This window comes from Brassica rapa, chromosome A07 (assembly GCF_000309985.2).
Source record: "Brassica rapa cultivar Chiifu-401-42 chromosome A07, CAAS_Brap_v3.01, whole genome shotgun sequence".
NCBI classification, from domain to species: Eukaryota; Viridiplantae; Streptophyta; class Magnoliopsida; order Brassicales; family Brassicaceae; genus Brassica; species Brassica rapa.
Genome location: NC_024801.2, coordinates 13941114 through 13965082, shown reverse-complemented (window position 1 = coordinate 13965082; position 23969 = coordinate 13941114). Strand labels below are relative to the sequence as shown.

The window sequence follows — 23969 nt, the reverse complement described above, 5'->3', positions numbered from 1 at the left end:
AGTTTTTTGAAGATTGTAATTAGTTAATAAAACATGCATTAAAAATATAAAAAATAAATCTTTTATAAACAAATTTTTTTTCTAGAATATGGATCTTTAAAAAACAGAAGGAGTATTAATTTAACCCGTAAACTCGATGAAGTATTGAAATTCTAACACTAAACTGTCAACACAGCTGACCCAAACCGATCCTTTAGTTATTAACTTATTATGACCGTCGTTTTGACCCTTTTTAGCATCTAATATTATAATCTAGAATCGGATCGATGGTTATATGATCATGTAATTTGAATTTAATATTATAATCCAATTGTATCTCGGAATAACCTCTACTAAACTCTTAACTGAGATCAGTCAAATAGGACAAATTGATCTCTAGTCTAGAGCTCTTTCTGAAAACGTGCTTACTTTTAACGATGATAAATATATTAAAGATTTATTCGATCAATTAAAAAGGATATATAAAACAAATTATTTTCTCATATTGTCTTTTCTGGAAACACTTCATTTAAACACTTTTTTTTTAAAAACACTATTTTTATCTCATATTTTCATCTTCGTATAATCATATATACATATATATATATATATATATATATATATATATATATATTGTGGAAAAAGGAAGAGGAGAAAACATAGTGGTGAAAGAGAGATGGAGAGAGGGAGCCAAAACGGTGAGTATGATGGTAGAGTTATGACGGAGGAGCAAATGGAGATTCTGCGTAAGCAGATCGCCATGTACGCCGTAATTTGTGGCCAGCTCGTTTCCCACGAGTCTCTCTCTTCTAAACTTCCTGTCTCATCAGGTACCACCGAGATGTTAGTTTCGTTTAAGATTGTGAAAACTGCGTCTGCGTTTGTAATACGTTTACGTCACACCGCACACGTAATCAAACGCTTCTCTCAATGTTCACTGCATTACCTTAACTCAAGGTTCAACATATATCCTCAGGCGCACCAGTAGACGTTAGTTAATAAACCATTTAGCTAATAATTGTTTTTATAAAATGGTTCTTTTAATTTTATCTAGCTTCTTCACGAAAACATTATATGTTATATAACCGCAAGAGCGATCTAGAGACTAACCGTCCGGTGAGGATATTACATATTTGTACCCCGAAAAAACTTACACCATCTCCAATGGAAGCTCTTAAAATATGTATTATATATATATATGTATGTATTATATAAGTATTTTAAGAGTTCCAATGGGAAGAATCCGCGTTGGAGATGCTATTATAGCTCACGTAACTGTATCTATTCTATTAAAACAGCAGTGTGACCTATTGATAAAAAGTTATGTCCAACATATTTTATAACTGAATTTAAATAATTATCTAAATATATGATGTAACTAACTTCTATAACTACCTTCTAAGCATTTACGTGGGTCAAACTGCCTGCATCTAAAATATATAGCATCTAAATATTTCGCCACTTTCGATAACCACTTTTAGACTCCAATTTTAAAGAGCTACGTATACATGGCAACAAATCTGGATTTTAATCATATTTTTGTATTTTTTTCGTTGCTCCTTTTTGAGTTTTGATGGTTTAAAATCGAATGTTTAGTGGTAGATCTATCATAAATGATTCAAAACTATGTTAATAACAAAGGAAAACGATGATAATCAATGGAAAATGACATTGACGGCTGAAAAGTAGGTCTGAAAGTCGCATGGGATGAGGATAGAAGACGGGGACAAACTGGTAATTTACATCTCATTATAGAAAAAAATGATATTTAGCAAAAAAAATCACAAATTGGGTTTTGAACCCGTGTTCAGGGTATTAAAAACAAATCATGACGCCACTGAACTAACGAAGATTTACATTTGCTATCCCATTATTTAATAAATAGTACTTTTAAGATTAACCATTTCAAGACTCATTAATTATTTATTAATAATTATTATTTATATTAATTTAATATTTATTAATTAAACCACTAAAATAAAATCAAATTGAATAACAAATGATTAAATCAATAAAACGTAATGCGGATCTGAATTACCTCAAATCTTTTAAAAAATAGTTTCATTTTAAAGTAAAAAAAAAATAAATTATATAAACTTTATTTAATAAAATTATAGAAAAAAGTTTAAAACACACAAAAATGATTTATATAAATACAGAGCGGGTTAATAATATAAAACATTTTATTTAAATTAAAATATTAAAAATAAAATCAGTTTAAGTTTAATAACGGGCTAAATAAACAAAATCATAATACGGATTATAATTATTTGGAATCTTCAAAAATTTAGTCATATTTAAAATAACAAAAATAAGTCATCTAAATAAACTTAAGACAAATTTCATAAAAAATATAATACATAATTTATTAAAAATTATACTTTTTATTACGTAAAATAATTTTTCAACAAAAAATATCAATCTTCTACTTTTTAACATAAAAAATATACCCGCCCTTCTGAAGGGCAGGTCAGAATCTAGTTTCCGTGTTAAAGATTGGAGAATTTGCATTAGGAATGAATCCAACCGGAGGTGGATACTTTGATTCGATTGTGGCATCGCCAAGCACTTATAAAATATCTCATCGACATCGTTGGACACCAACATCGATGCAACTTCAGATTTTCGAAAGCATTTATGAGGAAGGAAGCGGAACACCAAAACCACAGAGGATTAAAGAGATCATGATGGAGCTGTCTCAACACGGACAGGTCATGGACAAAAATGTATATAACTGGTTTCAAAACCGACGACCTCGGTGACTCGGTTCAAACGAAAGCAGCCTCAGGCTACTACGACGACTGTTCAGACCGTTAATGCGGTGGCGGCAACAGAGGAGAGGACTTATGGAGATTCTGGAGGGTGAGTCTTATGATCATATCCTCTTCCCGAGGGATAATTTTTATTAAAATTAATATATTAATTATCAATATGAATATTGAATTTTTATTTTTATATTATTAATTTAAAATTGTATCTAATTTAATATTTTTTGTTAAAATTAATGCTAGAATTTAAAATGTTAAGTATATATATATATATATATATATATATATATATATATATATATATTAGTCCGCACAAGGTATGAAACATCAACTAGTTTATTGGAGATACATTCTAGTGCATCCTTCCACTTCTTGATCTGATCTCCACTAGAAACCTTTGCTAGCGCCCAAAATTTGTCACCAAACTTGCCTGTTTGTGCTCTCACATCTTTTGCCCTAACCTTGTAAAAGATGGGAATGACTTCGAGCTTTCCTTTCTCTGCACGTTTCTTTATATTCACAAGCTCATCCATGCACCAGCTGGACTCTGCGTACCTGCGGAGACATACGATCAATACATCAACTTTAGAAGACTTATTACCAAAACTCGGACTACGACTAATGCTGAATGAACAAATCAAAGCATTATGCATCTATGGGGAACACCTACATGTGTTGAAGCGATTTGAATAAATGAGAAACATAAAAATATTAAATTCATGTTCAAAACTCGGACTACGACTAATGCTGAATGAACAAATCAAAGCATTATGAATCAAAAGGTGAAAAAGTGTTAGCTTCTTACGCTCATAGCAATCAACAAATCTCTATTACACTTGTCTCACCAATGTCAGCAGCTACACAATGAGCACACATCACTCCTGAGACAAGATTCAGAAAATTCAAGAGTTGTGTTTTATTTCTAAGAACTCCAAATTGGAGAACACCATTGGAGATAAAATTTTGATTAGGATCCTTAACTATTCAAAAAAAAAAATTAGTTAAATAATGCTAAGGACTCCAATGGTGGTAACACCATTGGAGATGCTCTTAGTATCTTATATATTAAAACAAAAGTCACAACTTTGATTTATGTGTGATTTTTTTGAAAAAATGAACCTAATGGACTTATTCATAGAAAGTCATGTTACATTTAATCTCTAATCTTATCATTTAAATTTTGGGCATACAAGAAATTTTTATTAGGCTATCAATAATTGGATTTAAACAATAGATGATCCATTGGATTTATAGATAGTATAAATTAAATAAATATAATTTAATGTTGTAATACTATACCTCTATATGTTAAATATTTAAATACTTGTCGATGTTAACTTTTAAAATTATAAAGATCTGTTTTTAATAAAAAAAATATTATCTAACAATGATTAATCTTTACTACCTTAAACAATGAAAACAAATTTTAAACTATATAGTTTATTTTAAAAATTAAACAAAAACTTAATGTTTAATTATTTACTCGATAATATAAAATCTATAAATCGAAAAGTTTAATTTTTTAAAAAATTTCTAAATTTGTGAAATGTTACAATATATTTGAATATGACAATAAAATAATATTTTACCAATCTTTATATATATATCGTTACGATTTTAATAATAAAATAATAATTTGAAAATATATATATAGAAGAATATACAAATACATGTGAAAGTTTGAAACAATCTATTCAATGAAATAATATACCGTAAACTTATTATGTTTTAAAAATTGATAGACGCATATATATTATAATATATATCAATTTAGAATTGAAAACAAAATATTTATATAAAAATAAATGAAAACAAAATCTGCTCGGTTGCACGGATCGAGATCTAGTTATTTTTAAAATAGAAACACTATTGACAAGTGTTAACGGATTTAAAAAAAAATATCTCTTACATATTTTTTCTTTTTTTTTGGATCGTGATTTTAAATTTGTTTCTAGAATAGTTTTAATAATATATTCTAAAATAAAAGTAGTTTTACTGGATCTGTAAAAATATTTTATAATCGTGACAGTGGACCTTAAGTGGGCTTATAGAAAGCCCATTTGCTAGCAAAGCTAGAAGAAAACTCCAAACAAAAAACACAAGGACGGAGCATCGCGAAGGCGATTTCGATCTTTTTCTCTGTGTCACAGTCATTTTAATTTTTAATTTTGTATTTTGTGTTGCATCTGTTGGAATCGTGCAATTATTCGGTAGATCGATTTGGAAGCTCTGATCTGAAATGGCGGGGCCGAATCCGAACATGGATCAATTCGAGGCCTACTTCAAGAGAGCAGATTTGGACGGAGATGGTAGAATCAGTGGTGTCGAAGCTGTTGCCTTTTTTCAAGGATCTGGTTTGCCTAAGCAAGTTCTCGCCCAGGTTTTAAAAAACTTCTCCTTTATTGTTTCTTGAGAGGTTTTTTGATTATTCCAATTGAATTACGTTACATCCCAATAATAATAAATAATATTCGATTCTGATTAGCATATGAAGTGAATCTCGAAACTTTCTTGCATAGAATTTTCTTTAAGACGGATCTTCATAGGACGGCTCAGTTGATGCAGCTAGGCTTAGGTTAAGTCAGGTAGTATTGTCGGTTGTCGAATCGTTTATGTAATCTTTCTCGTCTCATAATTGTAATATCATAATAAATCAGCGTTAAAAAAAGAATTTTTCTTAAGACGGATTCTAATAAATGACGTTTGCCTTTTAAAAAAAATTGTCAACTGATCAGTTGTGTTCTGCATTTGTAGATATGGTCGCTTTCTGACCGGTCACGCAGCGGTTTCCTTGGTCGGCAGGACTTTTATAATTCTCTGAGACTTGTAACAGTAGCGCAGAGCAAGAGAGACCTCACTCCTGAGATTGTTAATGCAGCACTTAATACTCCCGCCGCAGCTAAAATACCACCGCCTAAAATTAACCTTTCAGCTGTTCCTGCACCCCAACCTAGCCCTGCTGCTACCACACCCCTTCCGGTTGCCTCAACAGGTCATCAAAATGTGGGGTTTAGAGGACCAGCGGCTCCAAACCAAAATTATTTTCCACCTCAGCAAAACCAGCAAGTGAGACCAAATCAAGGAGTATCTGGGGTGACTTCACTTAGACCAACCGCTGGTCCAGAGTATAGACCAAGTCCTGTACCAGGTCAATTTCAGCCAGCTCCTGTTGGTAATGTTACTCGTCCTTCTCAGGCCGCTGCCACTAGTGCATCTGGTCCTGGTAGTTCAGCGTTCAATCTTAATAGTTTGTATGCTGGAAACACCGTCGGATACTCGTCAGGCTTTGGAGGGGGCAGCTTAGCAGCACCTTCTCCTGGCTTACAACCAGATTCACAAGTTGGTCCGAAAGCGCTGGTTGTATCTGGCAGTGGAGGTGACATGTTTTCCTCATTCCAGCAAAAACCAGAAATCGCTCTGAGTAATTCTTCAATCAGTTCAGCTATTGTTCCTGCTGGAACCCAACCTGCACCGAAGCCTAATGCTCTGGACTCCCTACAGAATACTTTCTCAATGTTGCCTGCAGGAAACCAGCCTCAGCAGCCAAGGCCAGCAGCAAGCTCACAGCCGCCTGCAGTGTCATCACAAGGTCCATCCTCCGGTTTACCACATGGAAGTGCAGTTGGATCTGCCCATTCAACTCCTGCTGGAAATAATCAGCCTCCGTGGCCAAAAATGAAACCATCCGATGTCCAGAAATACACAAAGGTATTTATGAGTGTTGATACTGACAAGGATGGGAAGATCACTGGTGAGCAGGCAAAAAATCTGTTCTTAAGCTGGAGGCTACCCAGGGGTAAGGATCTTCGATCTTTCGTTCCACTTTACATGAAGAATATAATTAACTTTAACATGTTCTTTTTGCTCGCTTCCAGAGGTATTGAAGCATGTGTGGGAATTATCTGATCAGGATAATGATACTATGCTTTCTCTGAGGGAGTTCTGCATTTCATTGTATTTGATGGAGCGGTACAGAGAAGGCCGGCCTCTCCCAACATCACTTCCTAGCAGCATCATGTTTGATGAAACACTATTATCTATCTCAGGTGCACCTAGCCAGGGTTATGCAAATGCTGGATGGGGATCTAGTCAAGGTATTGCTCATATTTCATGCATTTTGGTGATCTTCTCCCTTTTCCTGATACTTCGCTGTATGTCAAATTTTTCTATTGCAAGGTTTCGTACAGCAGCCAGTGATGGGTGCGCGGCCAATCACTCCATCGACTGGCATGAGACCACCAGTTCATACACCCGTCCCTCACCCTGGAAGTGGTGTAGCACCTAATCAGCAAAGGAATCAAGCGCCAGTTATGGATGATCCTTTTGCGAGTCACCTCGGTAACGGACATTCTGCGAGCTCAAATCTTCAAGAAACAGCAACTGATGGGGAAAAGGTAATTATTCACATTTTCAATTTAATTATGTAGGAAAAAAAATCCTTTCAAAGCTTTAGATAAGTTACTATTCCATGTGCATTTTCCTGGATGCTTGTGGAACAAATGTTTCTAATCTCTGTAGGTTGATGAAAAGAAGAGTGTATATATGGACTCCAGGGAGAAACTTGAATACTACCGAACAAAAATGCAGGATATTGTGAGTACTCCATTACAAATTACTCTTGTTATTCGGTTAGAAGTAATGGTGATTATCACGATGCCATTATTTAGAGTAAGGTTCTTGTGAGATCCAGTTCTTATGACGCCATTTTTGCTCATAATTTTCCTCTCTCTGTCAGGTCTTGTACAAAAGCAGGTGTGACAATAGATTAAATGAGATCTCTGAAAGGGCTTCCTCTGACAAGCGTGAGGTGCTTTTCACGTAAATAATCACTTTTCTCATTTCTTAGAGGCTATCTCTGTCTTATTCAAAAACAATTTCTACTGCAGGCTGAAACGTTGGCGAAGAAGTACGAGGAGAAGTATAAGCAGGTTGCAGAACTAGGTTCAAAATTAACTATTGAAGAGGCCAGATTTCGCGAGATTGAGGTATGGCTACTAGCACATAAAGTGGCAACACCTAATGTACATTAAAGCCATATATTTTTCTTTATTTTCTCTTTCTCTGGATCTTGTCCTGTCCTCTTATTTCTATTGCCCAGTTCTCCCTTCTTCCACATTTGCTGGTCATAAGGTTTTAATTAATTTTGTTGTAGATAACTCGCAGAACTTTTTTACTTATGAAGTCTTCTTGTTAACCCATTCCAGGGGCGTAAGATGGAATTGAGTCAAGCAATTGTGAACATGGAGCAAGGTGGTAGTGCTGATGGTCTACTTCAGGTACATGCTCTCTATGGTTATGTGATGAACACACTATTGATTATCTGTTACACATGCCTTATTTGATCTCTTACTGGGCATATTTAGGTCCGGGCTGATAGGATACAATCAGATCTAGAGGAGCTGATGAAGGCTTTAACTGAACGTTGCAAGAAACATGGGTTGGAGGTTAAGTCCAAGGCCCTTGTAGACCTTCCAGCAGGTACTGTATATGATCCTGTCGCCTTGTGACTTCTTGCTTTCACTCTAGAAGAATGCAAATTACATGTGTTTTGTAAACAAACAAATCATTTGGAAGCTGTTAATGTTGCGACTTACAGGCTGGCAACCTGGAATTCAAGAAGGGGCAGCTCTATGGGATGAAGAATGGGATAAGTTTGAGGATGAAGGTATAATGTTTTTCCCCTATCTTTCTGTTACTTACACATTTAGATGCCTATAGTTAGGCACATAACAAGACATTGACTGATAATCCTCCCACTGTTAGGATTTGGCAATGAGATTACTTTTGACAAATCAAAAGAGCAAAACTCGTCTGGTGAGAAGGAAAACGGTACGGTGGAAGATGGTAGTGTACCACCACCTGATTCGCCGACTCATTTAGATGAGAATTATGGACCATTTTCAGAAACCTCAGACCGCCACCATGAGAGTGAATATGGGACAACTCACAGTGATGATGAATCAGGCAGAAGTCCTAGAGACAGTCCTGTCTCTAGGACTGCTACTGAGGTCCCGTCTCCAGATTACGCTGGTGGAAAGAGTTCTGAATTCTTCGACGACTCGAATTGGGCAAGTGCGTTTGACACTAATGATGATGTGGATTCAGTCTGGGGATTTGACGCATCAAAAAGCCAGGTTAACACAAAATTGCTTAGTTTTCTTTCCACAGTCTTCTAAGCTTAGCATTATAATATTGACATTTGCAGGATGGAGATTACTTTGGATCTGGTGGTGGGGACTTTGGAGGAAACTCAGGAAGAGTAGATTCTCCAAGTTCAAGAAGCTTCGGCGGTCAGAGAAAGAGCCCATTTGCATTTGATGATTCAGTCCCCAGCACTCCACTCTCAAGATTCGGGAACTCTCCTCCTCGGTTCAGCGACGCATCAACCAGAGATAACAACTTTGACAGCTTCTCCAGATTCGACTCCTTCAACACCACAAGTGAAGCTGGGGCAGGTTTCTCCTCCTCACAGCCCGAGAGACTGTCTCGGTTTGATTCCATAAACAGCTCCAAAGACTTTGGTGGAGCTGCCTTCTCCAGGTTCGATTCCATCAACAGTAGCAGAGACTTTGGTGGTCCCTCGCTTTCAAGATTCGACTCGATGAATAGTACAAAGGATCATGGGTACTCGTTTGATGATGCAGACCCGTTTGGTTCCACAGGTCCCTTCAAAGTCTCCTCTGATGATCAAAGCCCCAAGAAAAGGTCCTTCTAAGCCACAGTAATGATTATAAATTCTATTTCTTCATTTATCATCGCTTGATAAAACTTGTGGTTGATTCAGTAAAAATCTTATTTTTTTTCCTCATCAGTGTCTGGTTTTGGATGAGACAATAGCGTTAGACTATTTTGTAATTTGTAAAGTTTCTCTTTGTATTGGTTTGCTACTGTATCTCTCTTCTGTGCTTATGAATCCATTTGCTTTATATCAAAAAAAATACTTGTTTGTCTTTGGTGAAAAAAAAAAATCTTGTACAAGATCTTGCTTTTAGCTCATGTCTGTAAGAAACTATGGTAAAATTTAATCAGATTGAAACAAATCTGTGTTTACACCGAACGTGGCACATTCGATCTCCCTTTGACACGTCGACACTATTTTGCTTCCACCTGAATCCATTGAGCACATTGATCAGTCTTTACTTCTTTGTGATCCGCTCAAAGGCAGTTAACATGGATGATCGAGTGTTGGCTATTTCCACAAGAGTTTCAAGAGCTAATCCCAAAAGGCAAAACAAAAACAATATAATTAATAATATCAGCTGAAACCGGGAACTTTTATTATATGTGAGTTCACTTGTGGGTTACCTGTTTCAAATGAGAGTTGAGCGCCACGCAGCTTAGGCGAGACTAGACCTCCGAATACAGATAGAGACTTCTCTCGTTCTCTCTTAACCTGTGATATTAAAACATTAAAACCCCACTGTTGTGCCTCTTTCTAAAACAAAGAGAGTTCCTTGTTGCATAAAGATTAAATGATTGCCCACACCTCTTCATCAGCTGCTAGCACGGTTTCACCCATGGCTGATGGTTTCTCCTCTATTACATAAGCAAGAGGTGAGACACAAACAAAGGGAGGGCACAGAATAACCAGCAGATAATTCTTAACTTTTTACCAGAAACGCCTCCTCGATGGCGTAGCTGTGGGGTACGAGGTGAGCCTATCTCCGAACCTGCATCAGTAGAGAAGTCTTTGCCTTTCCCACTACCACCCTTGGAAGCCCACTTGGACAAAGCAAAACGAGGTACTGATCCCAAAGATTCAACTACAAGAGAGTTCATACACTTGCATATAAATGTGAACTATCAAACCTTGAGAACATACTTTTATTTTGTGAGTTTAATCCGAAAAGCCAAACTTACCATCTTGTTCCGTTACTTGCAAAGTTGAAGCAGCGGGATGAAACTTGAGGTCCAAAAGAGTGCTGTTGATACGGAGAGTTCCCATAGAATGCCTAGCACTAGCTAGATCAAACCATCCCTGAATAAAAACGAAACACATTCAGCAACTTTCCTATACAGAGAAAGTTTCTTAAAGCAGAATCTCTCATGATATTATTATCAGTGAAGCAGTTTCATGCCAAAATTTTGTTTTTTCCACATGACTTTCTTAGCCCAACCAAACGTTTCCCAGATTCATTCTTACAACATAATTTTAATATGTAAAAAGAGAAAGCACAAACATCTGACAAGAGTAACTGAGACTAATTAGGCCCACTAAGCTTGAACTAAACACAAAAGCTAAGTCACATACTTAGATAAGATAGAGATCATTGATTAGCTTCGGGTTTCGAACAAATAAGCTCATCTAAAGTCAGTCCTGATCTACACCAAAAAAATTGAGGATTAAATTAAACGATGAGAAATAGAGAAAGATTGAAAATTCAAGCGGGCCCATTTACATCTCGAAGCTTTGAATTGAGAGAATCCATGAGCGTTAAATACTCATCCAACGAATCGAGGAACTGCAACACCTTCTCATCTCCTCCTCCTCCCTCCTTTTCCAGCTCAACTTCGTTATTCACATCAATGGAATCCTCTCCTTCCTCGTAAACCTCAGTTCCTTCATCTCCCGCCATCACAAATTAAGATCCAAACGCAACAATGAACAGATCAAAGCAAAGCAAGATCCTCTGACTGAGGGAGAGTAAACGACGGGGTTATTTTCGTAAATATTAGAATTATGAGATGCGCCATGAATGTTATAAAAGCCCATTAGATCAAGTCAAAAGATTCCCTCCTAATGCTTTCCGGGTGGGTGGATAAAAACCCGACCCGTGTGAACAGAGCCAGGCTGTAATGTCAAGTTGGCGTTTGGTGGCTCCACGTTTCTTTTCTCTCTCTCTCTCTCTCTCTCTGATGACTTTTCGAATTAAGTCAGCGTCTCTCCTTCTCTTCATTTTCCTCGAAACCCTTCTCTCTTCTTCATTCCTTCCCTTTAAGCTTTTTTGCTTTTCTCTCTCTCTCTCTCGTTCTCTGTCCACGCACGAGGAGGCTGTTGATTTCAAGCTCGTGGAGCAACCTCGACTGCTTTAAATTGGATCCATGGAATACGAGGAAGCTATCTTCTTCTTCTTCTTCTACCCGAGTTTGTCAACTTAGAAGACTAGCGCTTTTTGAATCCGTTCCTTCTCTGTAGCTCTAACTCGCTTCTGCGATCGATATTTGCTTGGTACGCTTTCTTCAAAATGGTTTCCTAAGATGTTATAAATATTACTAAATTTAGTAACCTTACTATATTTAGGTTGATTCTTAATGATGCCTTTTGGAAGATTCTTACCTTTCGTAATCTAGTGTTATAGTTTTGAATGAAGGAACTTAGCTAAATCTGGTATTATCCCCTTTTCTTGTTTCTAAAAATGTCTCTTTTATTTACCAAACTTTTAAAGATTTCAATTTCTTGATTTATAGCTGCCTTCTATGATCCTCTGCTTGAGCAACGGTTTAATACATGTTGTAGTGAGTGTGCAGGACTAGTTAAAGATGGTTGGAAGCTGGGATGGAAGCCAGTCTGATGACAGCTCTCACTTCGAGCGAGGCGTCGATCACATCTACGAAGCATTCATCTGCCCCTTGACTAAAGAGGTCATGCACGACCCCGTCACTCTAGAGAACGGTCGAACGTTCGAGCGTGAAGCCATTGAGAAATATTTCAAGCAATGTTCAGACAGTGGTAAGCCTCCTTCTTGCCCGTTAACTTCTCAGACGCTGAGTAGCACTGATGTGAGCCCCAGTATTGCTCTGCGCAACACTATCCAAGAGTGGAGATCAAGGAACGACGCTGCCAAGCTTGATATTGCTCGTCAGGCGCTGTTTATAGGAAACGATGAGAATGATGTTCTGCAAGCTTTGATGCATGTGAGGCAGATTTGCAGGAGTATTAGATCGAATAGGCAGGGTGTGCGTAACTTTCAGCTTATCCGTATGATTATTGATATGTTGAAAAGTAATAGTCATAAAGTGAGGTATAAGGCTTTGCAGACACTTCAAGTTGTCGTTGAAGGAGATGAGGAGAGCAAGGTTTGTCTTCTTATTTCTGTTTAATATTTTGCTATTGCATTGTAATGGTAAATTCAGTAGCTCTGAGCTTGCGGTTTGGTTTGGTTCTTTTGGTTCTTCGGTTCGCTTCTAGAGGTTTAGAATCCGTTAGGGTATTTAGAAAATCCAGTTTGGTTTTGGTTCTTTTATTCGGTTTTTGGTTCGAGTAACAAAATTGGGAACTGACAAATATTGAGGTAATTCCGATCCCATTTGGTTCTGTTTTTTCGATTAATTCAGGTTTAAAAGTCCAAAAATTCCGGTTTTCGAATTAAATATCAGACCTTTTCGGGTTTTCGGCTAAAAATTTGGATAATTCAGATAAGTTAAATATTTTTGGATAAAATGTATTCTGGTAATTCATTTTTTTTTTGATATTTCGGTTTATAAATAATATTTTAAATTATTTGATTATTTTTAAATTAAATATAGTTAGTATTTATAAGTATATAAACTATGTTATAGAAATTTGGGTATCTGTCCGGTTCCGGTTCGATTCTACCGTTTTAGAGATATAAGATTCGATCGGGTAATTGATAGGATCCAAACCTGAACTGAACTAAGTTTTTTCGGTTTAGTTTTCGGTTCCGAATAAATGCGTCCATATGCCTACTCAAGCGAGTGCTAATGAAAAAGTGTCATTAATCTTGCAGGAGATACTAGCTGAAGGGGATACTGTGCGTACACTAGTTAAGTTCTTATCTCACGAGCCATCAAAGGGAAAGGAAGCAGCTGTTTCTTTGTTGTTTGAGCTCTCCAAGTCTGAAACTTTGTGCGAGAAGATTGGTTCGGTTAATGGAGCACTTATTTTATTGGTTGGTCTGACAAGCAGCAACTCAGTAAACGTCTCCATCGTTGAGAAAGCTGATAGAACATTGGAGAACCTGGAGAGGTCTGAGGAGATTGTTAAGCAGATGGCTTCCTATGGTAGACTCCAGCCTCTTCTTGGCAAAATCCTTGAAGGTGATTTGCTTGATCATTCATTCCTTACTTTCTTCATTGGTCAATAACCGAAAATAATCGAATTTAACCGAAACTATCCGAATTTTTTAAAATAGATATACCAAAATCTAACCGAATATCGGTTATTTTCGAAAAAATTATAAAACCGAAATAATCAAAAAACCGAAATAATCGAAAAACCGAAACCACAGGCCTAATACATGGATTATGTAATGAGAATGTGAAACATGATATGTGCAGGTTCACTTGAAACGAAACTCTCCATGGCTACCTTCCTTGGAGACCTTGCCTTAAACAATGATATGAAGGTTCTCGTGGCTCAGACCGTGGGTTCTTCTCTAGTCGATCTCATGAGAAGTGGTGACATGCCCCAACGCGAAGCTGCCCTGAAAGCTCTCAACAACATCTCATCCTTCGACGGGAGTGCCAAAGTTCTGATCGACATAGGGATTCTCCCTCCACTGATCAAAGATCTGTTCTACATAGGCCCAAACAACCTCCCAATACGGTTGAAAGAGGTCTCAGCCACTATCCTCGCCAACATAGTCAACATCGGATACGACTTCGACAAAGCCACACTAGTTTCAGAGAACAGAGTGGAGAATCTTCTCTATCTGATAAGCAACACTGGTCCAGCGATCCAGTGCAAGCTCTTGGAGGTTCTTGTTGGACTCACTAGCTGCCCTAAAGCAGTTATTCACGTCGTCTCCGCTATTAAAACCTCAGGTGCGATCATCAGTCTGGTTCAGTTCGTGGAAGTCCGAGAGAACAATGATCTGCGTCTGGCTTCTATAAAGCTTCTTCATAACCTCTCCCCCTTCATGAGCGAGGAGCTAGCCGGGGCCTTGCGCGCTACAGCTGGACAGCTCGGGAGCATTGTTGCCATCATTTCGGAAAAGACACCTATCTCCGAAGAACAGGCTGCAGCCGCCGGGCTCTTAGCTGAGTTGCCTGAGAGGGATTTGGGCCTCACTCGGGAGCTTTTGGGAGTTGGTGCCTTTGAGAAAATCATCTCCAAGGTGAATGGGATCCGCCACGGGGAGATCAAAGGGATGAGGTTTACGATGAACTTTCTCGAAGGGCTTGTGCGTATACTCTCCAGGATCACGTTCGCGTTCAACAACGAGCCTAGGGCTGTTGCCTTCTGCCGTGAGTACAACGTTGCTTCGCTCTTTATTCATCTTCTTCAGTCCAACGGTCAAGACAACATCCAGATGGTTTCCGCCATGGCGTTAGAGAATCTCTCGCTAGAGTCTGTGAACCTCTCGCGGACGCCTGATCTCCCTCCTCCAAGCTACTGTGGCTCCATCTTTTCGTGTATGAGCAAACCTCCCGTTGTCACCGGCCTTTGCAGGATCCACCAGGGGATATGTTCGTTGAGAGAAACGTTTTGCCTCGTCGAAGGAGAAGCTGTGGAGAAGCTAGTGGGTTTGCTGGACCATGAGAATGATAAAGTGGTCGAGGCTTCTCTCGCGGCTCTTTCGAGCTTGTTAGAAGACGGGTTAGAAGTGGAGAAAGGTGTTCAGATACTTGATGAGGCGGATGGGATAAGACATATACTAAACGTTTTGACGGAGACCAGAACGGAGAGGCTTACGAGGAGAGCGGTTTGGGTGGTGGAGAGGATCTTGAGGATTGAGTTCATAGCGATTGAGGTGGCGAAAGAGCCTAACGTGAGCGCTGCGCTTGTGGACGCTTTTCAAAACGGTGATTTCAGAACGAGGCAGATCGCTGAGAACGCGTTGAAACACATCGATAAGATCCCAAACTTCTCAGCTATATTACCAAACATGGCGTAGTAGTGGGGGAGATGAGATGATCTCTCTTGATTTCTGTCCAAGTGAGTTTTTAGTGATTTTATAAACTTTTTATTGGGGTTTTTTTGAGGGGTTTATTTGTTAATAGCATCCAGTTTTATATATTGTAAATTTTCCGATTCTTGTTTGCGTGTGCTGTAAGCTATTTGATTTTGTTTGATCGTGTTACGTTTCGAAACTGAAATCATTTGATCGGTTCTCATATTCCAAAGGCATACATGGGAAAACTGTCAATTTCGATTCCAACAATTTTAGTCGTGCCAAATACCGGTCTGAACAAATATTCAATACCAAATATAATTTCAACTCAGTTCTTATTCAAAAAATTACTCAAACTTCTTAAAGCGTATATAAGAAGTTAGTCAACCGTTAATAAGATAAAACGACGTTGTTTTGTTATACGAGAAAAGAGTCAATTTCGACCTCAAGAATTTCAGTTGTGCCAAATATAACCCGAACAAATATTCAGTGCCAACTACGACATCAACTCAATTATAATTAAAAAAATACGTGAACTTCTTAAAAGATGCCTAAATATACATTGACTCTAATAGAAGTTAGTCAACCATTATAAGATAAAACAACGTCGTTTTGATTTATATTTTTTAATATATGTTCATTTCGAACCCGTGATGTAATACCCTTTCGAAGGGACACAACAACAATTAGACTAAAGTAACTTTTTGAAATATTATTACAAATTTGAAATTTTAGAAACTACTATTCTTCTTCATCTTATCCAATTTAAAACTTCGATGATAATTTTCTGATTTGTATAAATACATTAACATGTTTTTTACTTATTATATCTTTAATAAACATATATTACTAAAATGTAAATAATAAAATATTTATAATTATATGATATTAAATATACTTATAACCTTAAATCTATTTATAAAATTTTCTTATATGAATTATTTTTAATTTTTAAACTTAAGTAGATTTTTAATTTTATTTTTCAAAGGTAGCATTATATATATTTGTGATCTTTTGTTCAAAAATGTTATAGAGGCCTTTTACCTTTCTTTCACTAAGACATCATGTTCAAAATATTAGACATTAGGTTAAGACCCGCGCCTTGCGCGGGATGAATATTGTATATAAATTATTTATAAATATTATACATTTTTTACATATCATGAAATAATAAATATATATTGAATAATTAAAAATTTAGTAACTATTACGTATATAATTACGTTGGTACAAATACTTAAATAAAATTTATTAATCCAAACAAACACATTTTTCTATTTTATATGGTATAAAATTAAGTTTAATGATATTAACGTAGATATATAGTAGATTTTTAATATTGACATCTGTTAAAAAATATTTTATACTCATATTATTTTTGATCATTTGTATTTCTTTATAACAATTTTTTTTTAAATCAATGATAACAATAAACAATTTATGGGATGTTTAATAGTTTTAGTAATTTATAATTTCAAAAACATTCAATGTAAAATTTAAAATCTAAATATAAAGTTGTTAATAATTGTTCAAAATGTTATCAAAAAAATTCAAAGCAAATTCGAAATTAAAATACTTATGTATTTTATATGGTATATAATTTATTTTTTATAAAAAATATTAATATACATATATATAATATTTATTAAATGAAATTTCCTACTTATGTAATTTTGTAATCATTTGTATCTTGTTATAACATAAATTTTAAACCATGGATCACAAAAATTTCAATGTGAGATTTTTAACAACTTTAGTCATTTATATTCGTTTTTAAAAATTTTAAATATAACATATAGGAAAAAATCTAAATTTTTATTATATAGTTAATGTGGTTGTTTAATTTATTTTAATAAGTTAAAATTAAAAAAAAATGATAGAGAATAGACTAATTTTCATCAAATCTTTATTATTCAAAATCATTAATTGTCATATATACTTTAGCCACATTAGGTAATTCCGTGATTTTTATTTAAGGAAACAATAAAGAACATTTATGATTAATTTATTGTTAGTTTAATAAAAAGTTTATTATATATTTATATGGACTAACATATTTTTCTAAGGATTCTAAGAATGATTGTGGTGATGACATATAGTTACAAAAATATGTTGTAATGCTTCTCTTTTAATATATAGGAGATATTAAGAAATAACTAAAATATATAAAAACAATCACCAAAGTTTTAAATTGGATAAGATGAAAAAGAATATTAGTTTATATAAATATGTAATAATATTTCAAACAGTTACTTTAGTTTAGTTGTTAGTGTGCCCTTTTAAAAGGGTATCACGACATGGGTTTGAGTTTCGAAATGAACATATTTTTTAAATATATATATACATATATCAAAATGACACATTTTTTATCTTGTTAGCGGTTGACTAACTTCTGTTAGAATCAATGTATACTTAGGCATGTTTTAAGAAGTCCAGTAGTTTTTTTTTAATTATAATTGAATTGACATCGTAATTGGCACTCACCATTTGTTTGGGTCATATTTGGCACGACTGAAATTGTTGGGTTCGAAATTGACATTTTTCCGTATATCAAAATAACGTCGTTTTATCTTGTTAACGGTTGACTAATTTTTGTTAGAGTCAATGTAGATTTATGAATGTTTTAAAAAGTTCAAGTAGTTTTTTTGAATAATAATTGAGTTAAGAATACACATATTATTTATTCGGATCTTGTAGCACGACTGAAATTGTTGAGGTCGAAATTGACCATTTTCCTGGCGTATATGTTTGTGGAGGAAACATATATGAGCCCCGAACGTTAGCATCAGTGTCAAATCGACAACAGAGTCCCACACACAAAGGTGAAGAAGATCTTGATCTTTGAAGATTTGCTTCTGATGATCATTAATCAAAGATCGTGTATAGTAAAATATCATAACAACCATGAGGACCAAGAATCAAAAACCATAGTTCTCAATATAAACAGCAAAACGAATAAACATTGACATAATTCACATGGTATTGGTATATCTTTTGGTGGCTTTAATTTTAAGCCCACGTGAAACCTATGCGTATTTAGTCATGTACAACGGTTTACTTCCAACATATTTGGGTGATAAGATTAGTCTGTAATTATTTTAAATATGAGAAGATTACTTTACCAAACAAACCAACCGGAAGCAAAATAAACCAAACAATCCGAGTAGAGATGATAAAAAATACCAGACTTCATAAATCCAGTTATCTTTTTTTGAATAAATGTTAAATTTATTTGAATAGAAAACAATTTTACAAATAACGTGACTTTGTTTTACAAATGTGAGAAGAAATGTTTAAAACTTAAAAAAAAAAAACTTTAGACATAAAATGCTAGAGTTGTAGCAAAATAATCAGATGGCTCCAAAGAAACCTGAATCTCCTATCCGGTTGTCTCTCACAGACGCTATAGTTCGGTTTGCATCTTGTTTCGGTTGACTTCGAGATTGCTGGACGCTGGCTATAATAAGACATGAACATCACCATCAGACATCAGTATTAGATCGACGACAAAGTTCCACGAACATACGTGAAGAGTAACTTGATCTTTAAAGATTTGCTTCTGATGATCGCAATCAAAGAGCCTTTAGTTCAAAAAAAAAATGATCGTAATCAAATTAAGGTCATGTATATTTCAATATAAACAACGAGGACCAAGAATCCAAAATCATGGTTTTCAATATCATCAACAGTACGTCATCGAATAAACATTAACGAAATTCACATATTACTGATTCTTTTGGCGGCTTTCACTTAAAACTCCACGTGAAATATATGCATATTAAGCCTTAAGCAACGGTTTAGTTCCAACATAGTCGGGTCTATTATTCTGAAAAGTTACTCGAGGCCATTTTGAAAAGTTTATTGCATTAGACGTGGGAAATTGCCAAAGTCATTGTCATCAACCGAAGATGTGCCATAGAGCAATCTCGTCCCCACTAATTGACTGAATTTGGTTGATTTCTATGCATCTTCCTCGGGGCTGCATTATTTTTCAAACTCGCAATTGATTGATTAGTGGAGGAAAGAAGTTTCCTCTTGACTTTTGACTATATACTAGTAATGGGAGATGATTTTGGACTTACCCATAATCATTTTTTGGACCCATAATCATTTAAATATGGTCTGCAAAAAGGATTTGTATAGTGACATGTTTAGATGTGATCTTCCTATTTATCATCCAGAATTAATAAATTTAACGATAGAAAGGTAGAGCATGTGTGGAGAAAGAAGAAATGGGCGGTGAGAAATACAGGAAGTGGAGAGTGCACTGAGAAGAGAAAGAGTCAACCAGAAAATTAATACTAATTTTAATTTTTATCGAGTTACTATGTTTAGAAACTTCTAAGTTCACGCGTTCCTCCTCACATACCTCTCTTAGCAATTTAGCATGCATTATTATACGTATTAGTACCTTCTTCTTCTTTTTTTACTTTCTTGGGAAGGTTATATAATATGTTAATTAGTTTGTGTAAACTTAATTATTATCAATACTCATGTTATTAGCTAATTATTTGTAAGCTTCAAATGTATATTGCATTTAAGGTGTTTCTATTGTTTGCGCAACAAGATTTTTTAAAAAGTACTAATGTTCTATACAATGACAAATACGTACATAAAATCTGAACTAAAAACCCTTTAAACGAAAATTTGACGAGTGTCTCTCCACTTTCTTCACCAAATCGTTGAGTGTTACACCTGTTATTTTGAAGTTAAGTTATATGTATCTTCATCGTTGAGAAAAAGTTTTTAAACACCAAGTAACACGAGGACGACCATATACTTGGCCGATTCTGGCACGATTCTTCACATAAATGTTTTTTGTCGTTATTATAAATATCTCCACAACATATAATTCAGCTCAAATCATATAAAACTTGTAATAAAATATGTCACCATTCTTTTAAAGTACGCCGGCCCCTTCTTATCACTATTTCATATTACTTCTAAGTGTATAGTCATCTCTAATCACTAATTTGTATTATGAAAAATATTATATAGGGTTTTGTGTTACTTAAACTGCTTACGCAATCTTTTTTTTCTTTTTTTTAAACATATTATTATTAAAGCTACGGCCGAAGTTGTACAGTTTTTGAAAAGCTTTTACAGAATAAAGGGAACATGATGTGAACCAGAAACAATCAGATCAAGCTCTAATTGATAATGAGTTCGCAGCAGAACAACTCTAACCACGTCCACCACGGTTCCCACGTCCTCTGTTTCCCCATCCGCGACTTGTTGAATGCCAATGCATCTCCTTAGTTTTTGTTGAGGGTTTTACTGGCCTTTCTCGAAGGATTCTTTTGCCTGGAGGTGTCATGAGATCCATCGAATCCGGCTCTTCATCCACATCTGATGAATCTTTTTCTTCCTCCGCACTGAACAATAAAGCAAATTTGTTAGAGCCAAAGTCAGGCTCAGCTGTTCTACTACCATCCCTTTGGACCGTAGAAATTGTGTTAGCAATAGGAGTGGTGACTGATGATAACTTTTGAGCAGTCTCCAAGATCGGAGACTCCATAGGCTCGTTGATGCAAATAACTGCTTACGCAATCTTCATTTTCTCATATCGACATGTGTCTAGTTTGTGTGTGCAGTGATAGGCTGATAGCAGAATGTGTTTTCCCTAAACGTATTAATGTTTCCTCTCCATGCTTTGTTTCTCCTTTGGGTATATAGGCTATAAAAGATAAGATAGCAGAGACATCTCTTTAAATACTTAGGATTAAAATGAAGTAATTACATTGAAAGTTGTCTTTATTAGAGAGCTTAAGATATTTTCTATAACAACAAAAATATCTATATTTTGGGGGTTTGCGAACATTAATCATCTAGCATTAACGATTAAGAATCGATTCTATTCCTCAACGTACAAGGAGAGTCGTCATGAAGTTCTCTACTACCAAAACCATCAATTGGAAAGATACTTACACTATCGAATAATTAGTTTAACCTAACTAAAGTCCATATTAAGAAAATGTTTATACACTAAGACATTAAAAATTTTCTTGAATGCAAACTGTGGGATCTTACTATGGACGGTTCGAGTTAATTAAGCATCTAATAACACATTGCAATGCCTTTCTTTACCAATGGCATCTCTGATCTTCACAAAGACCCAACCTTCTTATAAAACTTTTTTCTTCATTAAGCATAGCCGTAGCATTTTACAACCATCCATTGATTTTTATTTATAATACTTTTTGGTCAAGAGAACATTCACCTTTGTACTTTGAATGGACCCTGACCAACAAAAAAATCCAAATTCGGTCGTAATAATAAAAACATATGTGATTCGTCTATTATAACGATAGTTGCATTGTTTAATCTCAATTTGATTAACGAATATAAAAAAAACTTGTTTAATTGAATCAAACAATTAACAATTACTTTGTCATGTTTCTGTGACTATGTGAGTGATCTTCACTAGTCAAAGGCAGACAATTATTAAGTGATCAAAGAATCTTCGGTTATTGTTCCAATTTTCCAACAACAGAAAAACACCTCCTACATGTATTACAATAAACATGGTCACACTCACACCATTAGTCATACAATTTCGTACATACTAATATGTACAACAATTTTTTAATAGAACTGAATAAATGATCTAAAGATGATATACTAGTGTCAATATTTTTTTCCCGTTTTACAAAACTACTAATATAGACTTGTTTTCCTGTTTAAAATAGTTTTAAAATAAATATTGACCAACAACACACATTTGTTCATATTAATAAATTAGAGTTTGATTCATTAGCTGATGAATAATTTTAAAGATAACAACTGTGTACTGACCATAAATGACTAATTTATTAGTATTCATATGTAGATTATGAAAAAGACATCCACGTTCGGTTTTATGTAGTTGGCTGGTTGATAAAACATTACAAACTAAAATTTGTTAGTAAAATATTATATTGTAAAATTTTGATGTTCTTTAATTTGTATATAAATTTTAGTCTTTTAAACAAATGTTTTTGAGTTTTACTTTTAAAGACAATCGCTAAAATAAATAATATTTTTCTTCGTGAGTCTCGGAGTGTAACTATCAACTACCAAAGAATAATAATTAATTTAAAAACTGAAAATGACCAAAGGAACCTTAACCGACAGCGATACAAGACCAGGAGAAGTCTCTGCTCTATAAAGTTCTGCTCTGCTCTGTTCCTCTTCGCCTGCCTCAGACTCAAATCAAAGTCCTTCCTTTTTCTCTATATTCTCAAACGAACCCTTAACTCTTCTCTCTCGCTCGAAATGGCTCGCCTTCTCTTCCGTCTTCTCGGTGAATCTAACTCTCCGTCGCCGGTACAGGATCCCTCCACCGCCGCTGTGACTTCCGATCTCGTCGTCACCCTCGCTGCTCTGCTCTGCGCCATGGTTTGCGTTCTCGGTCTTATCGCCGTTTCTCGATGCGTCTGGCTCCGTCGTCTCGCCGCCGGTAACCGAACCCACGCCGGATCTCAAGGCGGTTCCGTTCAATCTCCTCCACCGCCGGTAGCAGCGGCGAACAAAGGACTGAAGAAGAAAGTACTCCAATCTCTACCGAAGCTCACTTTCTCGCCGGACTCGCCGTCGTCGGAGAAGTTCACCGAGTGCGCGATCTGTCTGACGGAGTTCTCCAACGGCGACGAGCTCCGTGTACTACCGCAGTGTGGTCATGGATTCCACGTGTCTTGCATTGACACGTGGCTCGGGTCTCATTCATCTTGTCCTTCTTGCCGTCAGATCTTGGTGGTTGCCAGGTGTCATAAGTGTGGCGGTTTGCCCGGTAGCTCTAGCTCCGAACCCGAAATTGAGATCCGAATTAAGCAAGGCGCAGATGTTCCTGATTCCTACTTGCCTTGATTTTTTTTATTTCGTTTTCGTATTTAGATGTCTCTATTATTTATAAGCAGATTATTTTTACAGGAAAATGTTTTTATTCTCTTAATGTACATGTTAATTATAATTTGTAAATGTTTTATGAAATGTTTTTCTCTCTGTTAATTTCTAGTTTAAGCATTAGAGAAGCATCCGAAATATTTCAATATTATATTTTCCAGTTTTAACATATATTATAGTTTTTTTATTTGTAACTGAACATATATTATATACTTTACAGGAGATTTGCATCTTGATGTATGAAAATGTCCTAAACACAGTTAATAGATAATGTTGTATCCAACAAATTACTCACTGGCTTTAACCAGTAGCTATAGTGTTAAACTTGGTTAAACACTATAAAGCCTGAATGCAATAATTAATCATTTGAATACACCCACACAAAAAACCATTTGAATACCTCTGTTTAAATAGAGCACCAAGAGACTATTTAGTCAGTTGGTTACTTGAGTTTTATAATATCCTGCTAACTATGGAATATTCTCTAATAAATGGAAAAGGAAATCTGACCAGTGTCTGTGCTACAAATGGTATGTAATGTATAGGC

General features: G+C 35.5%; 4 protein-coding genes and 1 pseudogene across 5 annotated transcripts; 4 read left to right on the top strand and 1 right to left on the bottom strand.

The window, feature by feature from the left end:
- LOC103829864 lies at positions 1–2888 on the top strand (annotated as a pseudogene).
- A 1905-nt stretch (positions 2889–4793) lies between these two features.
- LOC103829414 (epidermal growth factor receptor substrate 15-like 1) lies at positions 4794–9674 on the top strand. The gene is made up of 12 exons (XM_009105081.3): positions 4794–5127; positions 5502–6543; positions 6623–6841; positions 6924–7141; positions 7266–7340; positions 7483–7554; positions 7634–7732; positions 7952–8023; positions 8111–8225; positions 8344–8412; positions 8511–8881; positions 8953–9674. Exons 1-12 carry the CDS (start codon positions 4987–4989, stop codon positions 9460–9462), a joined length of 3003 nt encoding a protein of 1000 aa, XP_009103329.2. The 5' UTR covers positions 4794–4986; the 3' UTR covers positions 9463–9674.
- On the bottom strand, positions 9670–11429 carry LOC103829415 (coiled-coil domain-containing protein 115). The gene is made up of 6 exons (XM_009105082.3): positions 11147–11429; positions 10608–10725; positions 10361–10510; positions 10234–10283; positions 10053–10140; positions 9670–9960 (listed from the first exon to the last, which is right to left on the bottom strand). Exons 1-6 carry the CDS (start codon positions 11321–11323, stop codon positions 9884–9886), a joined length of 660 nt encoding a protein of 219 aa, XP_009103330.1. The 5' UTR covers positions 11324–11429; the 3' UTR covers positions 9670–9883.
- A 179-nt stretch (positions 11430–11608) lies between these two features.
- Positions 11609–15766, top strand: LOC103829413 (U-box domain-containing protein 44). 2 transcript variants are annotated; one of them, XM_009105080.3, is made up of 4 exons: positions 11609–11916; positions 12216–12764; positions 13436–13745; positions 13986–15766. In XM_009105080.3, exons 2-4 carry the CDS (start codon positions 12228–12230, stop codon positions 15542–15544), a joined length of 2406 nt encoding a protein of 801 aa, XP_009103328.1. In that variant the 5' UTR covers positions 11609–11916; positions 12216–12227; the 3' UTR covers positions 15545–15766. The 2 variants fall into 2 exon arrangements, with proteins under 2 accessions (XP_009103328.1, XP_009103327.1); XM_009105079.3 differs by having other exon boundaries at positions 12205–12764.
- A 6918-nt stretch (positions 15767–22684) lies between these two features.
- On the top strand, positions 22685–23598 carry LOC103829411 (RING-H2 finger protein ATL80). Its single transcript, XM_009105078.3, has one exon. The coding sequence runs from the start codon at positions 22796–22798 to the stop codon at positions 23384–23386; it is 591 nt and encodes a 196-aa protein (XP_009103326.1). The 5' UTR covers positions 22685–22795; the 3' UTR covers positions 23387–23598.
- Positions 23599–23969: the final 371 nt, after the last annotated feature.

What these genes read in the sequence shown, in the direction of transcription:
- LOC103829414 (XM_009105081.3), top strand. Translation starts at nt 4,987, where the DNA reads ATGGCGGGGCCGAATCCGAACATGGATCAATTCGAGGCCTACTTCAAG. An exon ending in GTGCTGATGGTCTACTTCAG is followed by an intron (nt 8,024 to 8,110) that starts GTACATGCTCTC and finishes GGGCATATTTAG; the next exon opens with GTCCGGGCTGATAGGATACA. An exon ending in CCTTGTAGACCTTCCAGCAG is followed by an intron (nt 8,226 to 8,343) that starts GTACTGTATATG and finishes TGCGACTTACAG; the next exon opens with GCTGGCAACCTGGAATTCAA.
- LOC103829415 (XM_009105082.3), bottom strand. Translation starts at nt 11,323, where the DNA reads ATGGCGGGAGATGAAGGAACTGAGGTTTACGAGGAAGGAGAGGATTCC. An exon ending in GCAAGTAACGGAACAAGATG is followed by an intron (nt 10,511 to 10,607) that starts GTAAGTTTGGCT and finishes ACTCTCTTGTAG; the next exon opens with TTGAATCTTTGGGATCAGTA. An exon ending in TCAACTCTCATTTGAAACAG is followed by an intron (nt 9,961 to 10,052) that starts GTAACCCACAAG and finishes TTTTGGGATTAG; the next exon opens with CTCTTGAAACTCTTGTGGAA.
- LOC103829413 (XM_009105080.3), top strand. Translation starts at nt 12,228, where the DNA reads ATGGTTGGAAGCTGGGATGGAAGCCAGTCTGATGACAGCTCTCACTTC. An exon ending in AAGGAGATGAGGAGAGCAAG is followed by an intron (nt 12,765 to 13,435) that starts GTTTGTCTTCTT and finishes TTAATCTTGCAG; the next exon opens with GAGATACTAGCTGAAGGGGA. An exon ending in TCTTGGCAAAATCCTTGAAG is followed by an intron (nt 13,746 to 13,985) that starts GTGATTTGCTTG and finishes TGATATGTGCAG; the next exon opens with GTTCACTTGAAACGAAACTC.
- LOC103829411 (XM_009105078.3), top strand. Translation starts at nt 22,796, where the DNA reads ATGGCTCGCCTTCTCTTCCGTCTTCTCGGTGAATCTAACTCTCCGTCG.